Here is a 16,363-nt window from a genome sequence, read left to right on the forward strand (position 1 = left end):
TTTCAGCGGTTAAGCACGGCACCGTGTAAATCAGATCCTAAATGTCCCTTTAAAAAGAAGTAAGGAAAGAAGGGAGGGAGGGAGACTCCTCAAACCATAAAGTTTGTTTAGTTTGCTTTTTTGTTTTGTTTTGTTTTCCAAACAACGTACAGAAAGCTGGGAGAAAGAACATCAAATCTACACAGTGAGTGTTTTCCCAAACTCAGCAACCTTAAGCATGCTATCTGCACCTCACCCCCCTAAACTGCTCCACCTCTGAAAAGATGGCATAAAATGATGCGTCGTGTATTGTAATCTAACAATCAGAAGAGAAAAATAATGATAGTATTTTTATTAATGCCATCTAGAATCAAGAGATACAACCCACCAGGGCTGGAATTGCACCTTTTTGGAATAGAGATGCTTGGCTTTCCCCTCTATGATCCCAGAAATGATGCAAATGTGTGAGCTTTCCCTCAAGAAAGGGATTTTCCTCTGAGGTTGTTTATACTCCTGCAAGGCCTCTGCTACGAAAGTTGTCCTAAACTGAGGGCGATTTCTGGCACTAAAAATTTTTTAAACAGAAGTCATCATTACGGTGTTCCAGTTAGTGACCATGAAAAGGCCAGAGGGAGGGGGCAGGAGCTGAGGCTAGCCGTACCAGTCATATTTAATGTGCTTCCCACAAGAGAAGTCCCTGTAAAATCCAATAGACAGCGCCAGCTGTGCTTAAACAGCAATTTCAATTAAAACACTGAGTTCCACTCCTTGAGGTTGAGCCTGGCTCTGCAATCAGAAGTGCGCGAGTGGCTTGGCCAGGGTGCGGCGCCCCACAGCCCCAGATCCTCGCGGTCGCGGTCTGGATCAGGCCATGCGGAGCCGCAGAAGCGCCAAGCCTTGGCACCCTGCTCTGCAGCGTGGGAAGAGCACAGGCCGCGGAGGGGCGTCAGGCTTCACTCTGGCAGTGTTTCCCTACCACAGCCGATGTGTTGAGGCCCGAGAGTGGGCCAGATGGGCCCGAGGCGAAGCGTCTGGCTTTCGGCTGGTGCACAGGGAACAAGGGCCGGGAGTTTTTTGCCTCAGGGCGGAGGAGGACCCCACGGTGGGTCCAGGCCTGACAGGCCAAGTCCGGTGGGCTGCAGCCTGCGCTGTCCAGTGAGGCTGGCCACCCAGGTCCGGGGTTTCCCGAAATTTGCGGGAGCGTTGCGTAAGAATCCAGTCCCTGGGGCTGACCCTGAGCTAAGGCCTAGCGGACCTTGCTTGGGCCGCGACTGCGTGCCTCCAGGTCAGGTGGCTCGCTTGGTCGGGCTGTCTACCTGGAGGCACCCGAACGTCCAAAGTGGAGCTTGTATACCAGTCTGAGTTGGGAGAGAGACTGGGACTTCCAGTCTGCCGCCAGGGTCTTGGTTCGCTTTGTACCGGGGAAATCACGACTTTAAAGGACAGGACTTCTTAGAGAGGGAGGTTTTGGAAAACTTTATTTTCCATAAATGGATTCACATTCCTGAGACATCTTATTCCTGGACCTTCCTATTGCCTTTCCTGTCAAGTTATTCGGGTTTCTTTTCCTTCACTGAAAATGTGTAGGCAGAAAAAAAGTTATTCAGTATCTCACAGATTGCCCCTCCATCAATCCCCTAAAATTGTCAAATTTTAATTCCTGTCATTGTCCCTCTTTAAAAAAAAAAAAAAATTCAGCCTCAAAAGAAAAAAAAAAGACACTACAATTGAGAAGAAATCTGGAATGTTGGGGGGCAACAAAGTGAAATCTCAGCACTCCCTCCTCCGAACACCACGTTTCCTAGTCTTCTATTATTCTGCCTGAAATCATCTCGTTTACAGAAAATATTTGTTTGCACTATTAGTTGGTACTGGAGTTAATTACTCAATGTGTTAACGTGAAGTAATATGTATAAAAGTAGGATCAGTGTTTATTGTGTGGGTGAGCTGTTGAGCAGTGCTTGAATAAACTGCAATTAGGGTTAGATAGAGATTAATTAACATGTGAGTGGCAAGGTGTAAAATAGTTTCCAATCCTCCACTTCAATATAATCTGCAGGCAAGGGAAGAAGTTTGTGGAAGCTAATTAAATACTTTCATAAAAGCCAGTGTATTCACCCAACATTTGGAAAAGGAGGCACATTAGGGGCAACTTGCATTTACCCAAATGTTTTCTTTCTGTGAAGGTAGCACTCCCTTGTGATGCCGGGCAGAGAGATGGCTTATGCAGCTACAAACAGCGCTAGGAATGGCAAGGCAGGTTCACAGTAAGCGTTGGGAAGACTTTCAGCCTGATGGAGCTTTCAAACCAGCACATCTCTCGAGCTGCTGCCGAGATCAACAATTCCCCAACTTGGAAAGGGGGTTGGGGTACAGTGCTGGTGGCTGAACGAGATTCACAGGAGAGTTGGGATAGAAATTCAGGTTTTGAGACCCTGTGGGTGTATTATATTGTTTCAATGTCAGGGTGAGTTGTTGGTTTGTTTCTTGTTTGGTGGTGGTGGTGTGTGGGGTGGGAGGAGTGCTTCGTCTGTGTTCTCGCTTTCACATTAACATAGGATAGGGATACACTGGGTCTGGAATTCTGCCTCACTGAACATCTAAATTAAATGGGCTCTGGAAATGTTCTCCTCCAGACAAGCAAGCTTTTTTCTAGCTTTGAAATTTGGATTTGGGGTGGGGGGTGTTGGGGAACAGTATCGTGACTCTTTGAATTTAGGGGCACTTTCTGAGCTTGGCAGGGTGAAAATATTTACCCACAACAGTCACGGTGCAGACCACTTTCCCTTGGAGACCTTGCTTTGTTCCTACTCCTTGCTTTCCAAGTGCACTTTTTATTTCCTTTACCTACCATGTCGATATCTTGTCTGAAAATGCACTCAGAGGATGAGTGGGTAGGAAAGAGAAGTTCTGAAGGGGAAAAAAAAAAAAAAAGAGTGATTGCCTGAAATTAAAACTAAACCTGTCCTTGTCCCTTTCCCTGAGGGTTTCCCCAGGATGTTTTGCAGCAGAGAGGGAGGCCTAGGATGGACTATTCAGGCCGTCCAGACCTGTTCCTGAGTGAAAATGGAGAGGGTTTGTGTCCACCAAGAATTTTTTGAGCTCCACGAGATCGTGTGTCTTTGGAGATGGAATTCACTATCAAACCCTCAACCCTGTTTGCTCATATTATACCCACCGTAATCCTCTTAAAGTCTGGTTGCAGCTACAAAGCTGGTGGTCTTGCAAAAGCCGGCTGGCAAGATATAATTGTCCCACAAACAAAATAGTCCAAAAGTATTAAAAAAAAAAAAACCCAAAACCATGCACCACCACCCCCCCTCCTTTCCTAAACCTAATTCTCTCCCTGCTCTCTTGCTAGCGGTACCCCCTCCCGGTAACGACCCCCAGGCCTTGACCACTTTTGTTGTCGCCAAGAGCACCCGGCCTGTTGAAAGTGCTGGAGCGTCTTTGAGCAGTTTGTTGTGATACGCAGGTGGAATGGTCTGCAAACAGATGCATTCAGCCCCTCCACACCGAGCTCCGAGCGCGCTGCTTTTGTGCGCCAGGCACAAAACGCTGAATTCCTCCGAACTTAGTTGGGGCCTGTCTAGAAAAGGGCCTTTTCTTCCCTCTGCTTGTACCTCTGGCCACACTAAGTCTCTCCCGCCCCCCTCAGGGCTCCCTCCCTTTCCCCTCTGATAATCCTTCTCTTTATTTTAGAAAAACACAAAACCCGGTTCCACGCGGTGCTTTAGTGGCTAAAAGTGAAAGAGCTGCCTTGGCAGATTTCAGCTCTATGAATCACTTCGGAAAATTGGTTCGGCTGAATGGCCTTAGGAGGAAAAAACGTTTTAATAGGATCCAGGGGGAGGTTCTGCTGTTTCAATCTGCTCCTTAAACAGGTGGACATTGGACCTTCTCAATTGTACAAACAGCAAGAACCCATCAGCGCGGCGAGCTGCCCTCTGAATCCTCCCCGCTCGCAGCCCTAAACCAGCGGCAGAGCAGGGCTTTGCCTCAGACACCCGATCACAGATCAGCGATTCTGATCTATTAGGATCTCAAACAGTCCTCAGCTAGTGGTGCAGTCTCCCGCAGCCGCAGGCGGGGAGCTGGCCGGAGAGGGGGAGGCGCACGAGCTGGTCGCCAAGGTCCGGAGGATCTGGGCGCACGGCCTTGGTCTTCCCGACGCTTCGGGGTCCTCCTTAGGCGGCGGGAGCTCTCTCCCGACCTCCGACACCAGCCAAGGCGAGCTCGTTGTTTCTGAATAAATTAATATTTCCCCATTAACAAGTTCCCCCTCCAAACGCGGCGCTCGCGTCCATGCGCCACATCCTAATGAGGTAATTATCATTTGCGCGTGTTCGGGGCTGGCGCCGGCTCCGTGGGTAAATGGCAGTTTATTAGCACGATGCCCAGCTCGGCTGCAGAGGGCTAAGGGACACTTCGGCAACTAGACGGACACCCAGGGGCTCTTTGGGACTGCGAATCCAGGACCCCCCGCCCTTGCCGGGTCCCCCACACCTGTAGGCCCCCAAAGTTGTGAGTCACGCACAGAACTCTGCCTAGGTTTGGACTCCCCCCACCTTTTTTTCCACCGGCAAAACCATCACGATTCCTCCCCCTCCCCCTCCCGTCTCTTCCCTCCTTCCCGATTCGCGAACCGCTCGCACTTTCCCAAAGGGAGCGCGAGCGCCAGTTGCCTCCTTTTAAAGTTTGAGGGGCTGTGGCGGCGGCCGGCAGGCGCGGGGGAACACAGGGGCCGCTACCGGAGCCGCGCCGCCGCCCAAGTCATTCCACTTGAAGTGACTTCATGTGATGTCAGCTGAATGTAAAAGACAGTGATCTCACGCGGAGGGGAAGATGTTTGCCATTAAAATGTGACAGAGGAAACACGCTGCATGGCTCGGAACGCATCTCCTTGGCGGTGGGGGAAAGAGGTAAACGCGAGGTACCTTTCCTGGTCCTGTTTAACTTTGCCTCTTCACTGTCCAGCTCCCAGCACGCGTGCCGGAGGCCGGGGTCCAGGGAACGGCTCAGGGGGGCTAATTTAAGGCTCTTTTCTTTCTTTCTCCCTTTCTCTCTCTCTCTCTTTCCTTTTTCTTTGTAAACCCTCCCCCTTCTTCCCCTTTCAAAGTCCCAAGGCAGGGGCTGGTGGGTTCCTTTGCGCGCCGGGTTAATGGGCGGTAATTTGGTACCCTTGGGTGCACTTTGTTCTGCCCCTGTTCATTTGAATGCAAATGGGTGACCTGGACCCGACAAGGTGCTTATTAAATTGCGGTTTCCCTCCCTGCCTTTTCCGGAATGCAGACTTAGAGGAGAGAGACTGCGCCCTGGCCCAGTCTGGCACAACTCGGCTCCGTGCGCCATGGCCAGCTCAGCTTCCCTGGAGACCATGGTGCCCCCGGCCTGTCCTCGAGCCGGCGCGTCGCCGGCCACTTCCAAGACTCTGGCCTTCTCCATCGAGCGTATCATGGCTAAGACGTCGGAGCCCCGTGAGCCCTTTGAGCCCCGGCCGGGGGCGCTGGAGGCAGACAGCGGCCAGGGCAAGAAATTGCTGAACCTCTGCTCGCCGCTGCCCTGCATGATCCCTCTCCAGCCCCTCGGCTATGACGTGCCGTCCAAGACGCTGCTCAGTTACTCCGAGCTCTGGAAAAGCAGCCTCCGGGCGGGCGGCGGAGGAGGAGGAGGCGGTGGCGGTGGGGGGACTCCGGTGTGCGGCGCCAGCGGCTTGTGCAAAACCAACTGTGGCGTGTGCTGCAAGGCTGAGCTGGGCCTGGCGCCGTCTGCGCTGCCCACCGGCAGGGTCATCAAACCGCAGGTCATCAACCACGCGGTGGGGCTGCCGGCCAGCGGCTCGCTCTACTACTTCAACTACCTGGACTCTGCCGCGTACCCTCCCTCAGAGCTGCTCGGCGGCCACCTCTTCCCGTCCAGCCTTCTCAATGCACAGGCCCCCACTGCCCTGGCCGCGCACCCGAAGCTCTTTTTGCTGGAGAACGCCAAGTTGGCCGGCCTGGCCGCGGACAAATTTCCTCACCCGGCCCCCTACGCCCATAAGGAGCGCTTGCCCGCACCGCTGGAACAGGTGCTGAAAGAAAACTCGGCCCTGACTGCCGAGCGCGGGGGCGTCAAGAGCCACGGCAAGCTGCCCGGAGCCTCCTCGGACGGCAAGCCTAAAAACTTCACCTGCGAGGTGTGCGGCAAGGTGAGGCCCGGGGTCTGTGGGGCCTGGGAGGGGAGAGCAGCAGCGGCTGCTACCTTGGAGCAGTCTGGCACTCCTCTTTCTCAAGTTAGGGGCTCCCTGATAGCTGTCTACTCAAATCAGGGGCCTCGACTTCCTGTTCTGTAAAATGGGGATGGCGTTGCCACTAGCCAAACAGTACAGGTGTGACCAGCGGGTTGGGAAGCCTTTGCAAAAAATGAAAGGGCTTTGGTGGGGGGAGGGGATTGTTGGTTGGGCCAAGGTTTGCTGTGGCCTCTCGGGGCTGATGCTAGACTCTCTGACGAACCCACAAGTCCCCGTCACGTCCTTCCGTAGGTGTTTAATGCTCACTATAACCTCACCCGCCACATGCCGGTCCACACCGGAGCCAGACCCTTCGTGTGCAAAGTCTGCGGCAAAGGCTTCCGCCAGGCCAGCACGCTGTGCAGACACAAAATTATCCACACCCAGGTACGTGGCCCCGGGTCCGGCCCAGTTCCCGCGCGACATCCCGCGCCGGAGCAAAGTCGTTGGGAAGAGGATGGCCGAGGGTTCCCGCACCCCTCCCGGAGTGCCCCTGTAGCTTCAAGGTGTTCCTTCAAATTTCCCCGAGGCAGCCTTTCCCTGCCTGGCGATCAACCTCACTGTGTTCCCGCCCCTCTCCGCAGGAAAAGCCTCATAAATGTAACCAGTGCGGCAAAGCCTTCAACCGCAGCTCCACGCTCAACACGCACATCCGCATCCACGCGGGCTACAAGCCCTTCGTCTGCGAATTTTGCGGCAAAGGCTTTCACCAAAAAGGTAACGTTCGGGGCGAGGCCCTCTTCTCATCTCACCCCGGCACTCGGCGGGTCACAGCTAAACTGGGGGGCGGGGGGAAGGGGGGGGGAGAAAAATCCAGAGAGGGAATTCGAGAGCTGCGGGCTCCGGCGCAGCATTTCTTTGCAATCGGGGTGTGCTGGGTTTGGGAATAAGCTCCCCCGGCCGGGTTAGTAGACCTCGCTGGATTCAGGTTGGTTGCACAGAGAGAGACTCCGCATTTGGGGGGGGGGGGGGGGAGGAGGGAAAGTAGGAGAAAGAGAGCATTGTCCTACAGGAAACGCTTCCCTTTATAGCTGAGATTCCCCTTTCTAATGAAAAGATCGTGGCAAAAATCCACCACCTGGAAACAACTTAAGGGTCGGGGGAAACCATTATCATCCAGAGTACCGCCAACCCCCGGGGCCCCACTTGGATTTTCCAAAGCATTGTCGGATCTCCAGGTGGTGGTTGGGGGACCAGAAGGAATTTTTTTTTTTTTTTTTTTAATGAGAAGGAAATAAAATGAAGCCCGGGTTCATGAGAATTTCTTGGAGCGGAGTAGTAGCCCAGAGTAGGACCCGAACTGTCTCTGGGCTGTGCGAAAGTTTCCAGGCTCGCAGAGCACAGCGGGAGGGACGCCAGGCGGGCCTCAGGGCAAGGCGGGGCAGAGGTGCAGGGTGGCGACTCCGGACTCGGCCTTCCAGCCTGTGGAGAGAGCGCCGGGCCTGACGCACATGAAGTTTGACAACTTCTTCTCTTTGAAAGGTCGCGCCCGCTTAGCCAAGCATCACTTTCTTTGCTCCGGCCCCTGAGCCAACCCCGGGAAGCCCAGACTCCCCGCCCCCGCCCAATCCACTTCGTTCCCCCACTTTCTTGTTTTTGGTCTCCTGTAGGGAACTACAAGAACCACAAGCTGACCCACAGCGGCGAAAAGCAGTACAAATGCACCATCTGCAACAAGGCTTTCCACCAGGTCTACAACCTGACCTTCCACATGCACACGCACAACGACAAGAAGCCTTTCACGTGCGCCACTTGCGGCAAAGGGTTTTGCAGAAACTTTGATTTAAAGAAACACGTGCGCAAACTCCACGACAGCGTGGGCCCTGCCGCCCCCTCCACAAAGGACCTAACTCGGACAGTGCAGAGTTGAGAGCTACTGCCTCGCCCTCCCTTCCTGCCCTACCCAACCCCAAAACAGATCACACGTATAAACTTATTTCTAAAATTAAGAGGGAAAAAACTATAGCAGAGAGGCTAAAATCTATTTATCGAAACCAGCATATTTTTGGAAAGCTAAACGTTTCCTCGATGACTGGCAACAAACAAGTGGCTCCCACCTTTGCGTATTCGGGAAAATTATTTAAACCCAATGCCGAAAAGTATTTAATTCCAGGCCTTGGCTTCTCCTTGGGCAGTGGGTTTTAGCAGAAGCCTGTCACGTGAATGCCTGGAGAGAGCACGGCGCCCCCAGCCATCTTTATACAGCCATGTAAACCCTCCTGTACATGCGAACACGGAATATATACATATATAATTCAATAAACGGAATCATTAGTGCGCGTTTTCTTCCCCGCCCCCTCACCCCTCGCCGCAAGGTCAGCTCAGCAACCCCGAAGAATGGGAAGGAAATGGGCGTTCATAGCATTTCCCTGCCCAAACGCGACTTCTTTGGTGCGCTGGGACAACGATGAGGCCAAACCCGTGTTCCTGATGTGCTTTCCCGTTAACACCCTGCCCCCCTACCCAACCCCACGAGCCAGGGTGAAAAGGCCTGCATCGGCCTCTACGTAATGAGATTTTTCTATTTCGTGAATGTTCCGACGCTTGGAATTCTGGGTGTTGCCTTATTTGGGTGAGAATATTTTTTTTAAGGGGTTAAAGTGGCTGGATATTGGGGAGCAGGTTTGGGGTGCGTCCTTGAGCAAAGCGCCGCGTCGCGCGGGGATAAATCGCTGGGGCACTGCCCTGCCGGGGCACTTCTGGACATGTACCCTTCTCTGGGCGACCTAACGGGGGCAAATCTTCTTCGCAATCTTTTCTGGAGGCCAGGGCTGGAGGCCAAGGATCCCCAGCCCAGCCTGAGTTCTGGGGCTTCCTGATCCGCGCTGCAGAACTGGGGCCTGACTCCGGGTGCTGGGCGCCCTGCCGCGGGAGGGCGCACCCGGGCTCCCAGAGCTCGCAGCCGCCGCCTCCCGCTCTCTGATCACCGCGCAGTTAGCCCATTTCGTGAATAGCTATCTCCGCTGCCGAGCACGCTGATGAAATGATTTCACGCTTGCTTTCTAAGTAATGACCCAAATTAAGAGAGAAAACAGAGACCCTTCAAACAGCATTACATTAATCATCTAATCATTCCCAGGAGGGGGTCGGCCGCCACCGCCCCGTTTGATCCGAATCTGGATAATCAAGAGCTCGGATTACTGGCTCGGACCTCCGGACCTCCCCCCTCCCCCCCCCCCCCCACACACACACACTCTTAATATTTGAACGGAGATTCAGCCCACGTCTTTTGGAGCCATGTCTCCCACCGCCCGGAGGAAATGCGGCGCGGGCCTGGGAGTGCGCTTGCAGAGCCTTGCTGTTGCAAGGGCTAGGGCGGCGGAGGCTGGGCGCTGCTCCGACGCGGGTTTCCACGGGAGTTGGAGGCTATTTGGAGGGAAAGATGGTTAATGAGAAAGGAAATCCCCAAGTCACCCTGAACGTGACTTGTTATCTGGCTATTCCAACGCTGGGTATACTCTAGGCGCTTAGTACTCCTCCCGTCAGAGGCTTACACAATTTTAAAAGCTAGCATTTCCTGAGCGCTTGTTTCACGCCAGGCCCTTGACACACATTCTTTCGAATGTTCACAACCCGCAAGCTGGGGGGTGATTATTCCCACTTTACGGATGGACGGCGAAGTTGAGGCAGAGAGAAGCTAAATGACATGCTAGGCTCACAGGGAGTAGGTAGGGCTGGGATTCGAACTTTTAGGGAGCTTAAACTGCCTCCAGTCCTCGTGGTTGAGGAGGAATCTTCAGGTTGGGACCCAGGAAAGACGTTCAGCTGCCGGGTGAAAGCTCTGTCCTAGTCACAGCCAACGGCCGGGTCCCAGGCCGCCCGTCCAATTCGCAGATCCATTGCGTGGGGAAGGAGAATTGTCGATTTTGTTTGTACAGAGGACGGCGACAAGCTTCCTCAGGCTGTCGCGAGGGTATTTTTAGTACCTCCGATTCAGAAATAGGAACGTGTACATTATAATTCCATTTCCTGAAAGGAGAGCGTCCTCGTTTTTGTATCCTCCCCCAGCCCCCAAGTCTGGGAAGACGCAGCCAGGGGAGGAGGGAGATGAGGAAGCGAGGAGGAATTTAAATGTTAGCTCGTTCTGGCTGCAGTTCACTGAGGGGAGATTGGGACCCAGAGGGATATGCAGATTTTCGGAGCTTAACTCCGAAAGCTCAGTAGATGCCACAAACCCCAGGAAACCCCAGGATGGGCGAGAAGGACTTGGCGGCTAAGGACATGGAAATACAGCCTAGCTTTTCCCAGGCATCTATCTGGAGGGCTGGTTTGAGGAGTCAGCGCCTTTCCTTGTTCTCAGAAGAGGTTTTATTAGCCCCGCCCGCTACGCACACCCCTCCCCCATTTCTGGGAGATCCTGGGCGCCCCGTGGCAGTGCCCGCAACCAAAAGACATTCCTTCTTGAATTCCTGAAAAGGATCCTTTGCAGATGTGCTTATTGGTGACCAGACAATAGTCAAGGCAAACGCACCTTGTTTCTAAATAGTTCCAGAACTTTGGGCAAGGGGCAGACACCACAAAATTTGGTGCAAAAGCGTCTTCTTAGAGAATTGGGTTTCAAAGTTGGCCTGCCTGTAGAAATCGCGATCAAGTGCTCCTCTTCCCCTTTAAGAAGAAAATATCAATAAAAAATAAGTGGGGTATTTCCCATCCAGGGTATTAACGTTCTAACCATCAAGTGAGAGAACTTTCTTAGAGAAATTCTTCTGTAATAAATTTTCACAGGAAAAAGATTAAAAATGTCTCCCATTCATAAAACTGGAGAGATTTTGTTTTCAGATGTAGTTCTGAAGAGGAGTGAAGATGGCATGCTTGCAGCCCAGATCGCAAATGAAATAAAACTAATAGGTGGAGCAGAAGGCATTCTTCTCTGGACTGCTCATCTCTGCAGTAACTGGGGCTCTGAGGCAAACCTGAGCAGAGTTTCCCGCTTATTGAGACCTCCTTGAGGTTGTTTCCTCATAATCTCATTGTTACTTAACCTTCACACCAGCTCCTGTCAATCGCTCTCCCCTGAGAAGGTGTTATTTCACATCTGGTGGTAATTGTAGATAAACAGAGTTATTCTCTATCTATAGAGTTTAGCTCTACTTTCCACAGGTTTGAAGTCACTCCTCCCGGGTTTAAGATGTCTGCTTCCTTCAGGTGTGGGATTTAATAAAGGATTCCTTCACCAGAAAATTAGTACCAAGAGAAAATGAACCTTTCGCCTGAATCATAAACATCTTTCACAGACAGCGCAGGTACTGAAGGCAACTCTAAGTCCTCTTAATAATCATCTTAATTAGGATCCTTCTTAGTTATTCACCATGCATCGGAATTGATGGGTGAAATGCTCTGTTTCCTGATTTTTCTCTCTTAATATTAAACTGTTTGCATGACTTGTAGTTTGCAATATTAGTAAATGACTTAAACAAGGTAGTCGTCAGCTGCATGTTAATATTCTAACCTTGACTGAATTGAAGAGTCCACCCTTAAAAAATATTTGAAAAAAATCAAATTGCGGGGGAGGGGGATCCTGTCACAGACACAAAAAAGACTCCAATTATCTTTTCCCCTACAAGATGTTTGTTCTGTCCATGACTGCTCACACTTCAGCAATCTTGCCAGCAAGACTCAAAAAAGAAAAAAAAAAAAAAAACCTCTCTCCTTCTTCCAAAGCCACAGCCTTGTACATAACAGATTGTACAGTCCTATTGCCTTAGGGGGGTTAGAGGTTCCTCTCTGCAAAGAGTGACACAGAGAAGTTGCCAGCATCCAGACGTATTTAGGGGAGCACTGTGCTTCTTCTTGCTTTGGCTGCAGGAGTGGGTCTATAAAGTCCCCATTTTGCTGTTTGGCTCTCAAGACGGTAGAGGGCTGCCTGAGCCAGGCCCAAGAGTTATAGCAGCAAGGCATCCAGGTGTGCTGGTTCTGAATGGACTTCAGGAGGAAGGCAGAAGAGTAAAAGTGAGGGGTGGGGGGCTGCCAAAGAGAGGACAGGAGTCTTGAGAAAACGCTGGGAAATAAACAACCTCAAGGCAGCTGCGTTGCCCTTTTCCCTGCACTTCCCTCTCAACCGTCTGAGCAACCAGTTTGCTCCTAGAAACATGTTAATTGCCAACGGAGCTCATTAAGGCATGCACATGCAAAACACAGCAAGAAAGATTAAATGGACAAAAGCGCAATAATGAACTGTCAACAATCGGGCCCATGTACGAGACCAGGATCACTCAAGAATGAGGCATTTAGAGGCAACAAAGGATTGTCTGGGACAGGAAGAAAAGACGACCTAGACTTTTGTTTAGTCAACACAATTGATTACAAATGAGAGATTAACAGGATAGCTTCAGATTTTTTTAAAAAGAGGCAGAAAAGAAAAGTCCAATTAAGTCCACCGAATGTTAACTACATTGCGTTCCATGCCTAGCCCCAAAGAAATTCTCATTAAACCATCCCTGGCGATCCCTTTTGGAAAGTAATTTGTCTCCCTGATGGAGCAGAGAAAGAGAATCGTGTAAAAGAAAGCGTTAGTTCTTGGCACAATGAGCTTAGGAGACACACTAGAAAGAGCCAAAGGGGGAGTTAATGAGCATCTGACAAACTGCTTGGATTCAGGCCTAGAGAACAGCGATGAAAAGATGAAATTGGCCAACAACTATTCTTTATATCAAACATAAAAAGGCCAATCTGAAATGGGGCTGCTCAAAACTGGTTGAAAGTACATAGCCCAAGAAAAGAGAGCTGCCGCCTGGCTCTGTGGTGGACACTGGACAGACAGAGACAGAATTCAGCAGGCCCTGAGCTAGGAAATGGGCAGAAAGGTGGGCTCTCCCTCACAGAGCAAACTCCAGACACTGGCCCTAGGTCTTTGGAGGGGCTGATTTGAAACTGTTGGTGCCCCTACTATTACCCTCTGGATGTTTCTTTCATGAGTGAAAAATGTATCAAGCTGGCCTTTGAGGGTTTTCTAAAAATTCTGGTAATCTGGTCATTCACCAAAGTATTCCTCTCTTCTAGAGCCATAATCCCCCACCCCAAGGGGTATCATATGTCACCAGTTCACATTCAGTTCTTCTATTCTTCCTCCTAGTGACCATGCAAAAACCTCACACCAGGTGATTGTCTTCCTAATTTTGCATGGAGCAGAGGGGGCAAGAAAGTGAAGACAGATACACGGCTTTGTGGACAGGTCACAAAGTATTTAAATTGTTTCTCAGAGTTGTTCATCTGGCCTTAAGAAACCACCTCATTTTAATGTTTTCTCTGTGGAACAAAGTAGATCAATGATACATATCTGAGAGAAACAGTACATCTTATTTAAACAGAAAACTCCAGGCACTCCAACAGCAGAAGCATTCAGTGTCTGATAGAGACAGAATCTAGGGGTGTGATGGGGTTTTTAACTGAGTCCACCAGCTAAGGAAGTCAGAATGAATTCTGTGGTTTCTTTCTTTTCTTTTCTTTTTAAAGATTTTATTTATTTATTTTTAGAGAGAGGGGAAGGGAAGGAGAAAGAGAGGGAGAGAAACATCAATGTGTGGTTGCCTCTTACACGCCCCCTACTGGGGACCTGGTCCACACCTCAGGCTTGTGCCTTGACTAGGAATCAAACCCTCAACCCTTTGCTTCGCAGGCCAGTACTCAATCCACTGAGCCACACCAGCCGGGGCTCTGTGGTTTCTTAATGACTTATTTATTCCATTTGAGGTAGGACCTGTGCCATCTCAGATACTAGAATGCAGCATTTAAATCTTGATTCTAGGTTTTGTATTCTCATTCTCAAATCCTTGGTAACAACTATCACATTGCTGAGGGCTTGGCTTACACTTCAGGCTTTGCTCATGCTTCATGGAAAAAATATATTGGTGTCTAGAAGTAAAGAATGAGGAAGAAATATACCAATTCAAAATAAAAACAGTCATCTAAGATTAAAGACTAGTTCTGGTTTTCAAAGCACAGAGGTGTTATAAAATCTAGCAAGGTACATTTTAGGAATGAGACTATTCTATTGCAGATAAACCAGAGTCTGATATAAATAGTTCTTCACCAAGGCATTCTGTCAAGGCCACATGACTGATACATGATCATCACTATCTGTTCTCCTTTCATCAATGTTTTTAAATCTTAGGTCATATTTATAGCTTACTTTCCTCAAAGAGTTTCAGTGTCTTTATTTTGTCCCTGAAAGTGGGTGGGGGTGAATTGTGGAGGGAAGGATAACATTTATAGGATAGAAAGTAAGAGTGAGTGGTTAGGGGCTTGGCATCTGGCATCAGAACAGTTGAGTCCAAGTTCAAATCCTATCTCAGCCACTCATCAGGGAAAACTCTTTTGTTTCCTCATCGGCAAAATGGGAATATTAACAATACCTGTCTCAGAGAGTTGTTTTGAGACTTAAGTGAGTTGACACATATAATTAGAACTTAGAACAGCACCTGACACATGCATAGTAAGCATTGCAGAAGTTAGCGGCCATTATTAGAAAAATTTAAGTAATAAAACTTTAATATAGCACTTTATAAAGATACTTTACCTGTGCTATTGACTTTTCATTACATATTAATTGACTTTTCATTACATATTAATATGTAGGCTTTCTTAACCCCAATTTAAAGAGGAGCAAACTGAGCTGCTGAAGATGATATGACTCCCTTTATTTCACACAACTGGAACTCGATGGAGTGGGAACTCATACTCAGGAGATTCTGATGTACTATGGAGCCACGGTTCTAAGAGGAATGTGCACAAGGACCACATAAAGGTTTTGCTAAAAATGCACCTGAATCCAATTTACTGAGATGATGAGTCAATAGTTGGGCTCTGTGGCCCAGGAATCTGTATTTTAACCAGAAGCACTTGGTTCTCCAGACTATACTTTGAGAAACACTGATTAGCATTTGTGTTCTTTACGCCTCACCATAATGCTGCCTTTGAAAGATAAAATAACACCATAAGCTTTTCATAAATTAATACATTTGATTATTCATTCAACAAATATGATGTGAACATGTCTACTGTGTCAGACAGTATACCGGCTGCTGGAGTTACAACAAAGAGAAGTACACATAGCCTCTGCCTTGGAGCTTATAGTTTTGTGGGGAAGAAAAATCACATACCACAAAAATCCCCATATGATACTTGGTTATGGAGATGAAATTGGGCATTCAGTCAGTCTGGGTTGGGGTGTGTAGTGGACATCTGTTATTTTTGCCTGCTGATCATCATTCTCCGTCTGGTGACAACATCTAACATTTCCTTTGAATACATCACCCCTACCTGACTATCAGTGCATGTGGTTAAGGTGGGGGCTATTCCATTCCCCCACCATGGGCATGTGACCCAGGCCTGGCCAATCAGAACACAGTATCTTCCTGTTCAAAGTGAATGGCTCAGGACTGGGCATCTTGCCCAAAATGGGGCCAATAAAAGTCCTACCCTGGACTTAGGCCTAAGCAGAGAAACTTTTCCTCTGGGGTGTATGAGTAGTTTGGATGTTAGTCTGGGGATCCAGTACAGGCATATTTGTTAAAATGTTAGGGAAGAACTGCCTGTACTGGTAATATTAGAGGTAGAGAGGGAGTGGGATTGAGAGCTTGCCCTAAGGACCTCACTGGCCCTGCTGTGGCCGAAGCCTGATGCACACGTGGACTTCATAGCTATTTGCTCTAAATGGAGTCTCTCTGCTCTCACACCAAGACTACTGAGCAGAAGAAGGGAAAGTCTGAGATGCCTCTTTAGAGGAAGTTATGTCTGAGTTGAGTCTTCAAATAGCAGGTGATGTTTGTTGTGGAGAAATGGAGAAAGCAGCCCAAGTGAAAGCCCAGAGATGAAAGAAAAGACGGTGAGTTGATGCATTTTAATGGGGTTTGTTATGGTTCACTGGGTTTAATATCAATATGTGTGACTTTGAAACCTACTGCTATTTCTGAGCAGCTGTAGGGCTATGGGCCAGAGAATTACCTTTTCTAAGCCTTAGATTTCTCCTCTGAAAAATGGGCACAAAAATAACATCTCCTGCGCCAGACTGATGATTCAATGCAATGAAGTAAGTCAGACACCTGATCCGTCATATGCATTTAGGTAAATGATTGCAATTATCACCAAAAGGTGAGGCACCTTCAGAGGGTGTGA

At 49.5% G+C, this 16,363-nt stretch overlaps 1 protein-coding gene across 1 annotated transcript; it reads left to right on the forward strand.

The window, feature by feature from the left end:
- Positions 1–4,632: 4,632 nt before the first annotated feature.
- Positions 4,633–8,514, forward strand: FEZF2 (FEZ family zinc finger 2). Its single transcript, XM_024556725.3, has 5 exons — positions 4,633–4,901; positions 5,272–6,169; positions 6,503–6,637; positions 6,835–6,967; positions 7,861–8,514. The coding sequence occupies exons 2-5, from the start codon at positions 5,330–5,332 to the stop codon at positions 8,118–8,120; spliced, it is 1,368 nt and encodes a 455-aa protein (XP_024412493.1). The 5' UTR covers positions 4,633–4,901; positions 5,272–5,329; the 3' UTR covers positions 8,121–8,514.
- Positions 8,515–16,363: the final 7,849 nt, after the last annotated feature.

The sequence above is a fragment of the Desmodus rotundus genome, chromosome 8 (assembly GCF_022682495.2).
Source record: "Desmodus rotundus isolate HL8 chromosome 8, HLdesRot8A.1, whole genome shotgun sequence".
NCBI classification, from domain to species: Eukaryota; Metazoa; Chordata; class Mammalia; order Chiroptera; family Phyllostomidae; genus Desmodus; species Desmodus rotundus.

Coding starts and splice junctions, on each gene's coding strand:
- FEZF2 (XM_024556725.3), top strand. CDS start 5,330: ATGGCCAGCTCAGCTTCCCTGGAGACCATGGTGCCCCCGGCCTGTCCT. Junction 6,638..6,834: donor ACAAAATTATCCACACCCAG/GTACGTGGCCCC, acceptor CCCTCTCCGCAG/GAAAAGCCTCATAAATGTAA. Junction 6,968..7,860: donor CAAAGGCTTTCACCAAAAAG/GTAACGTTCGGG, acceptor GGTCTCCTGTAG/GGAACTACAAGAACCACAAG.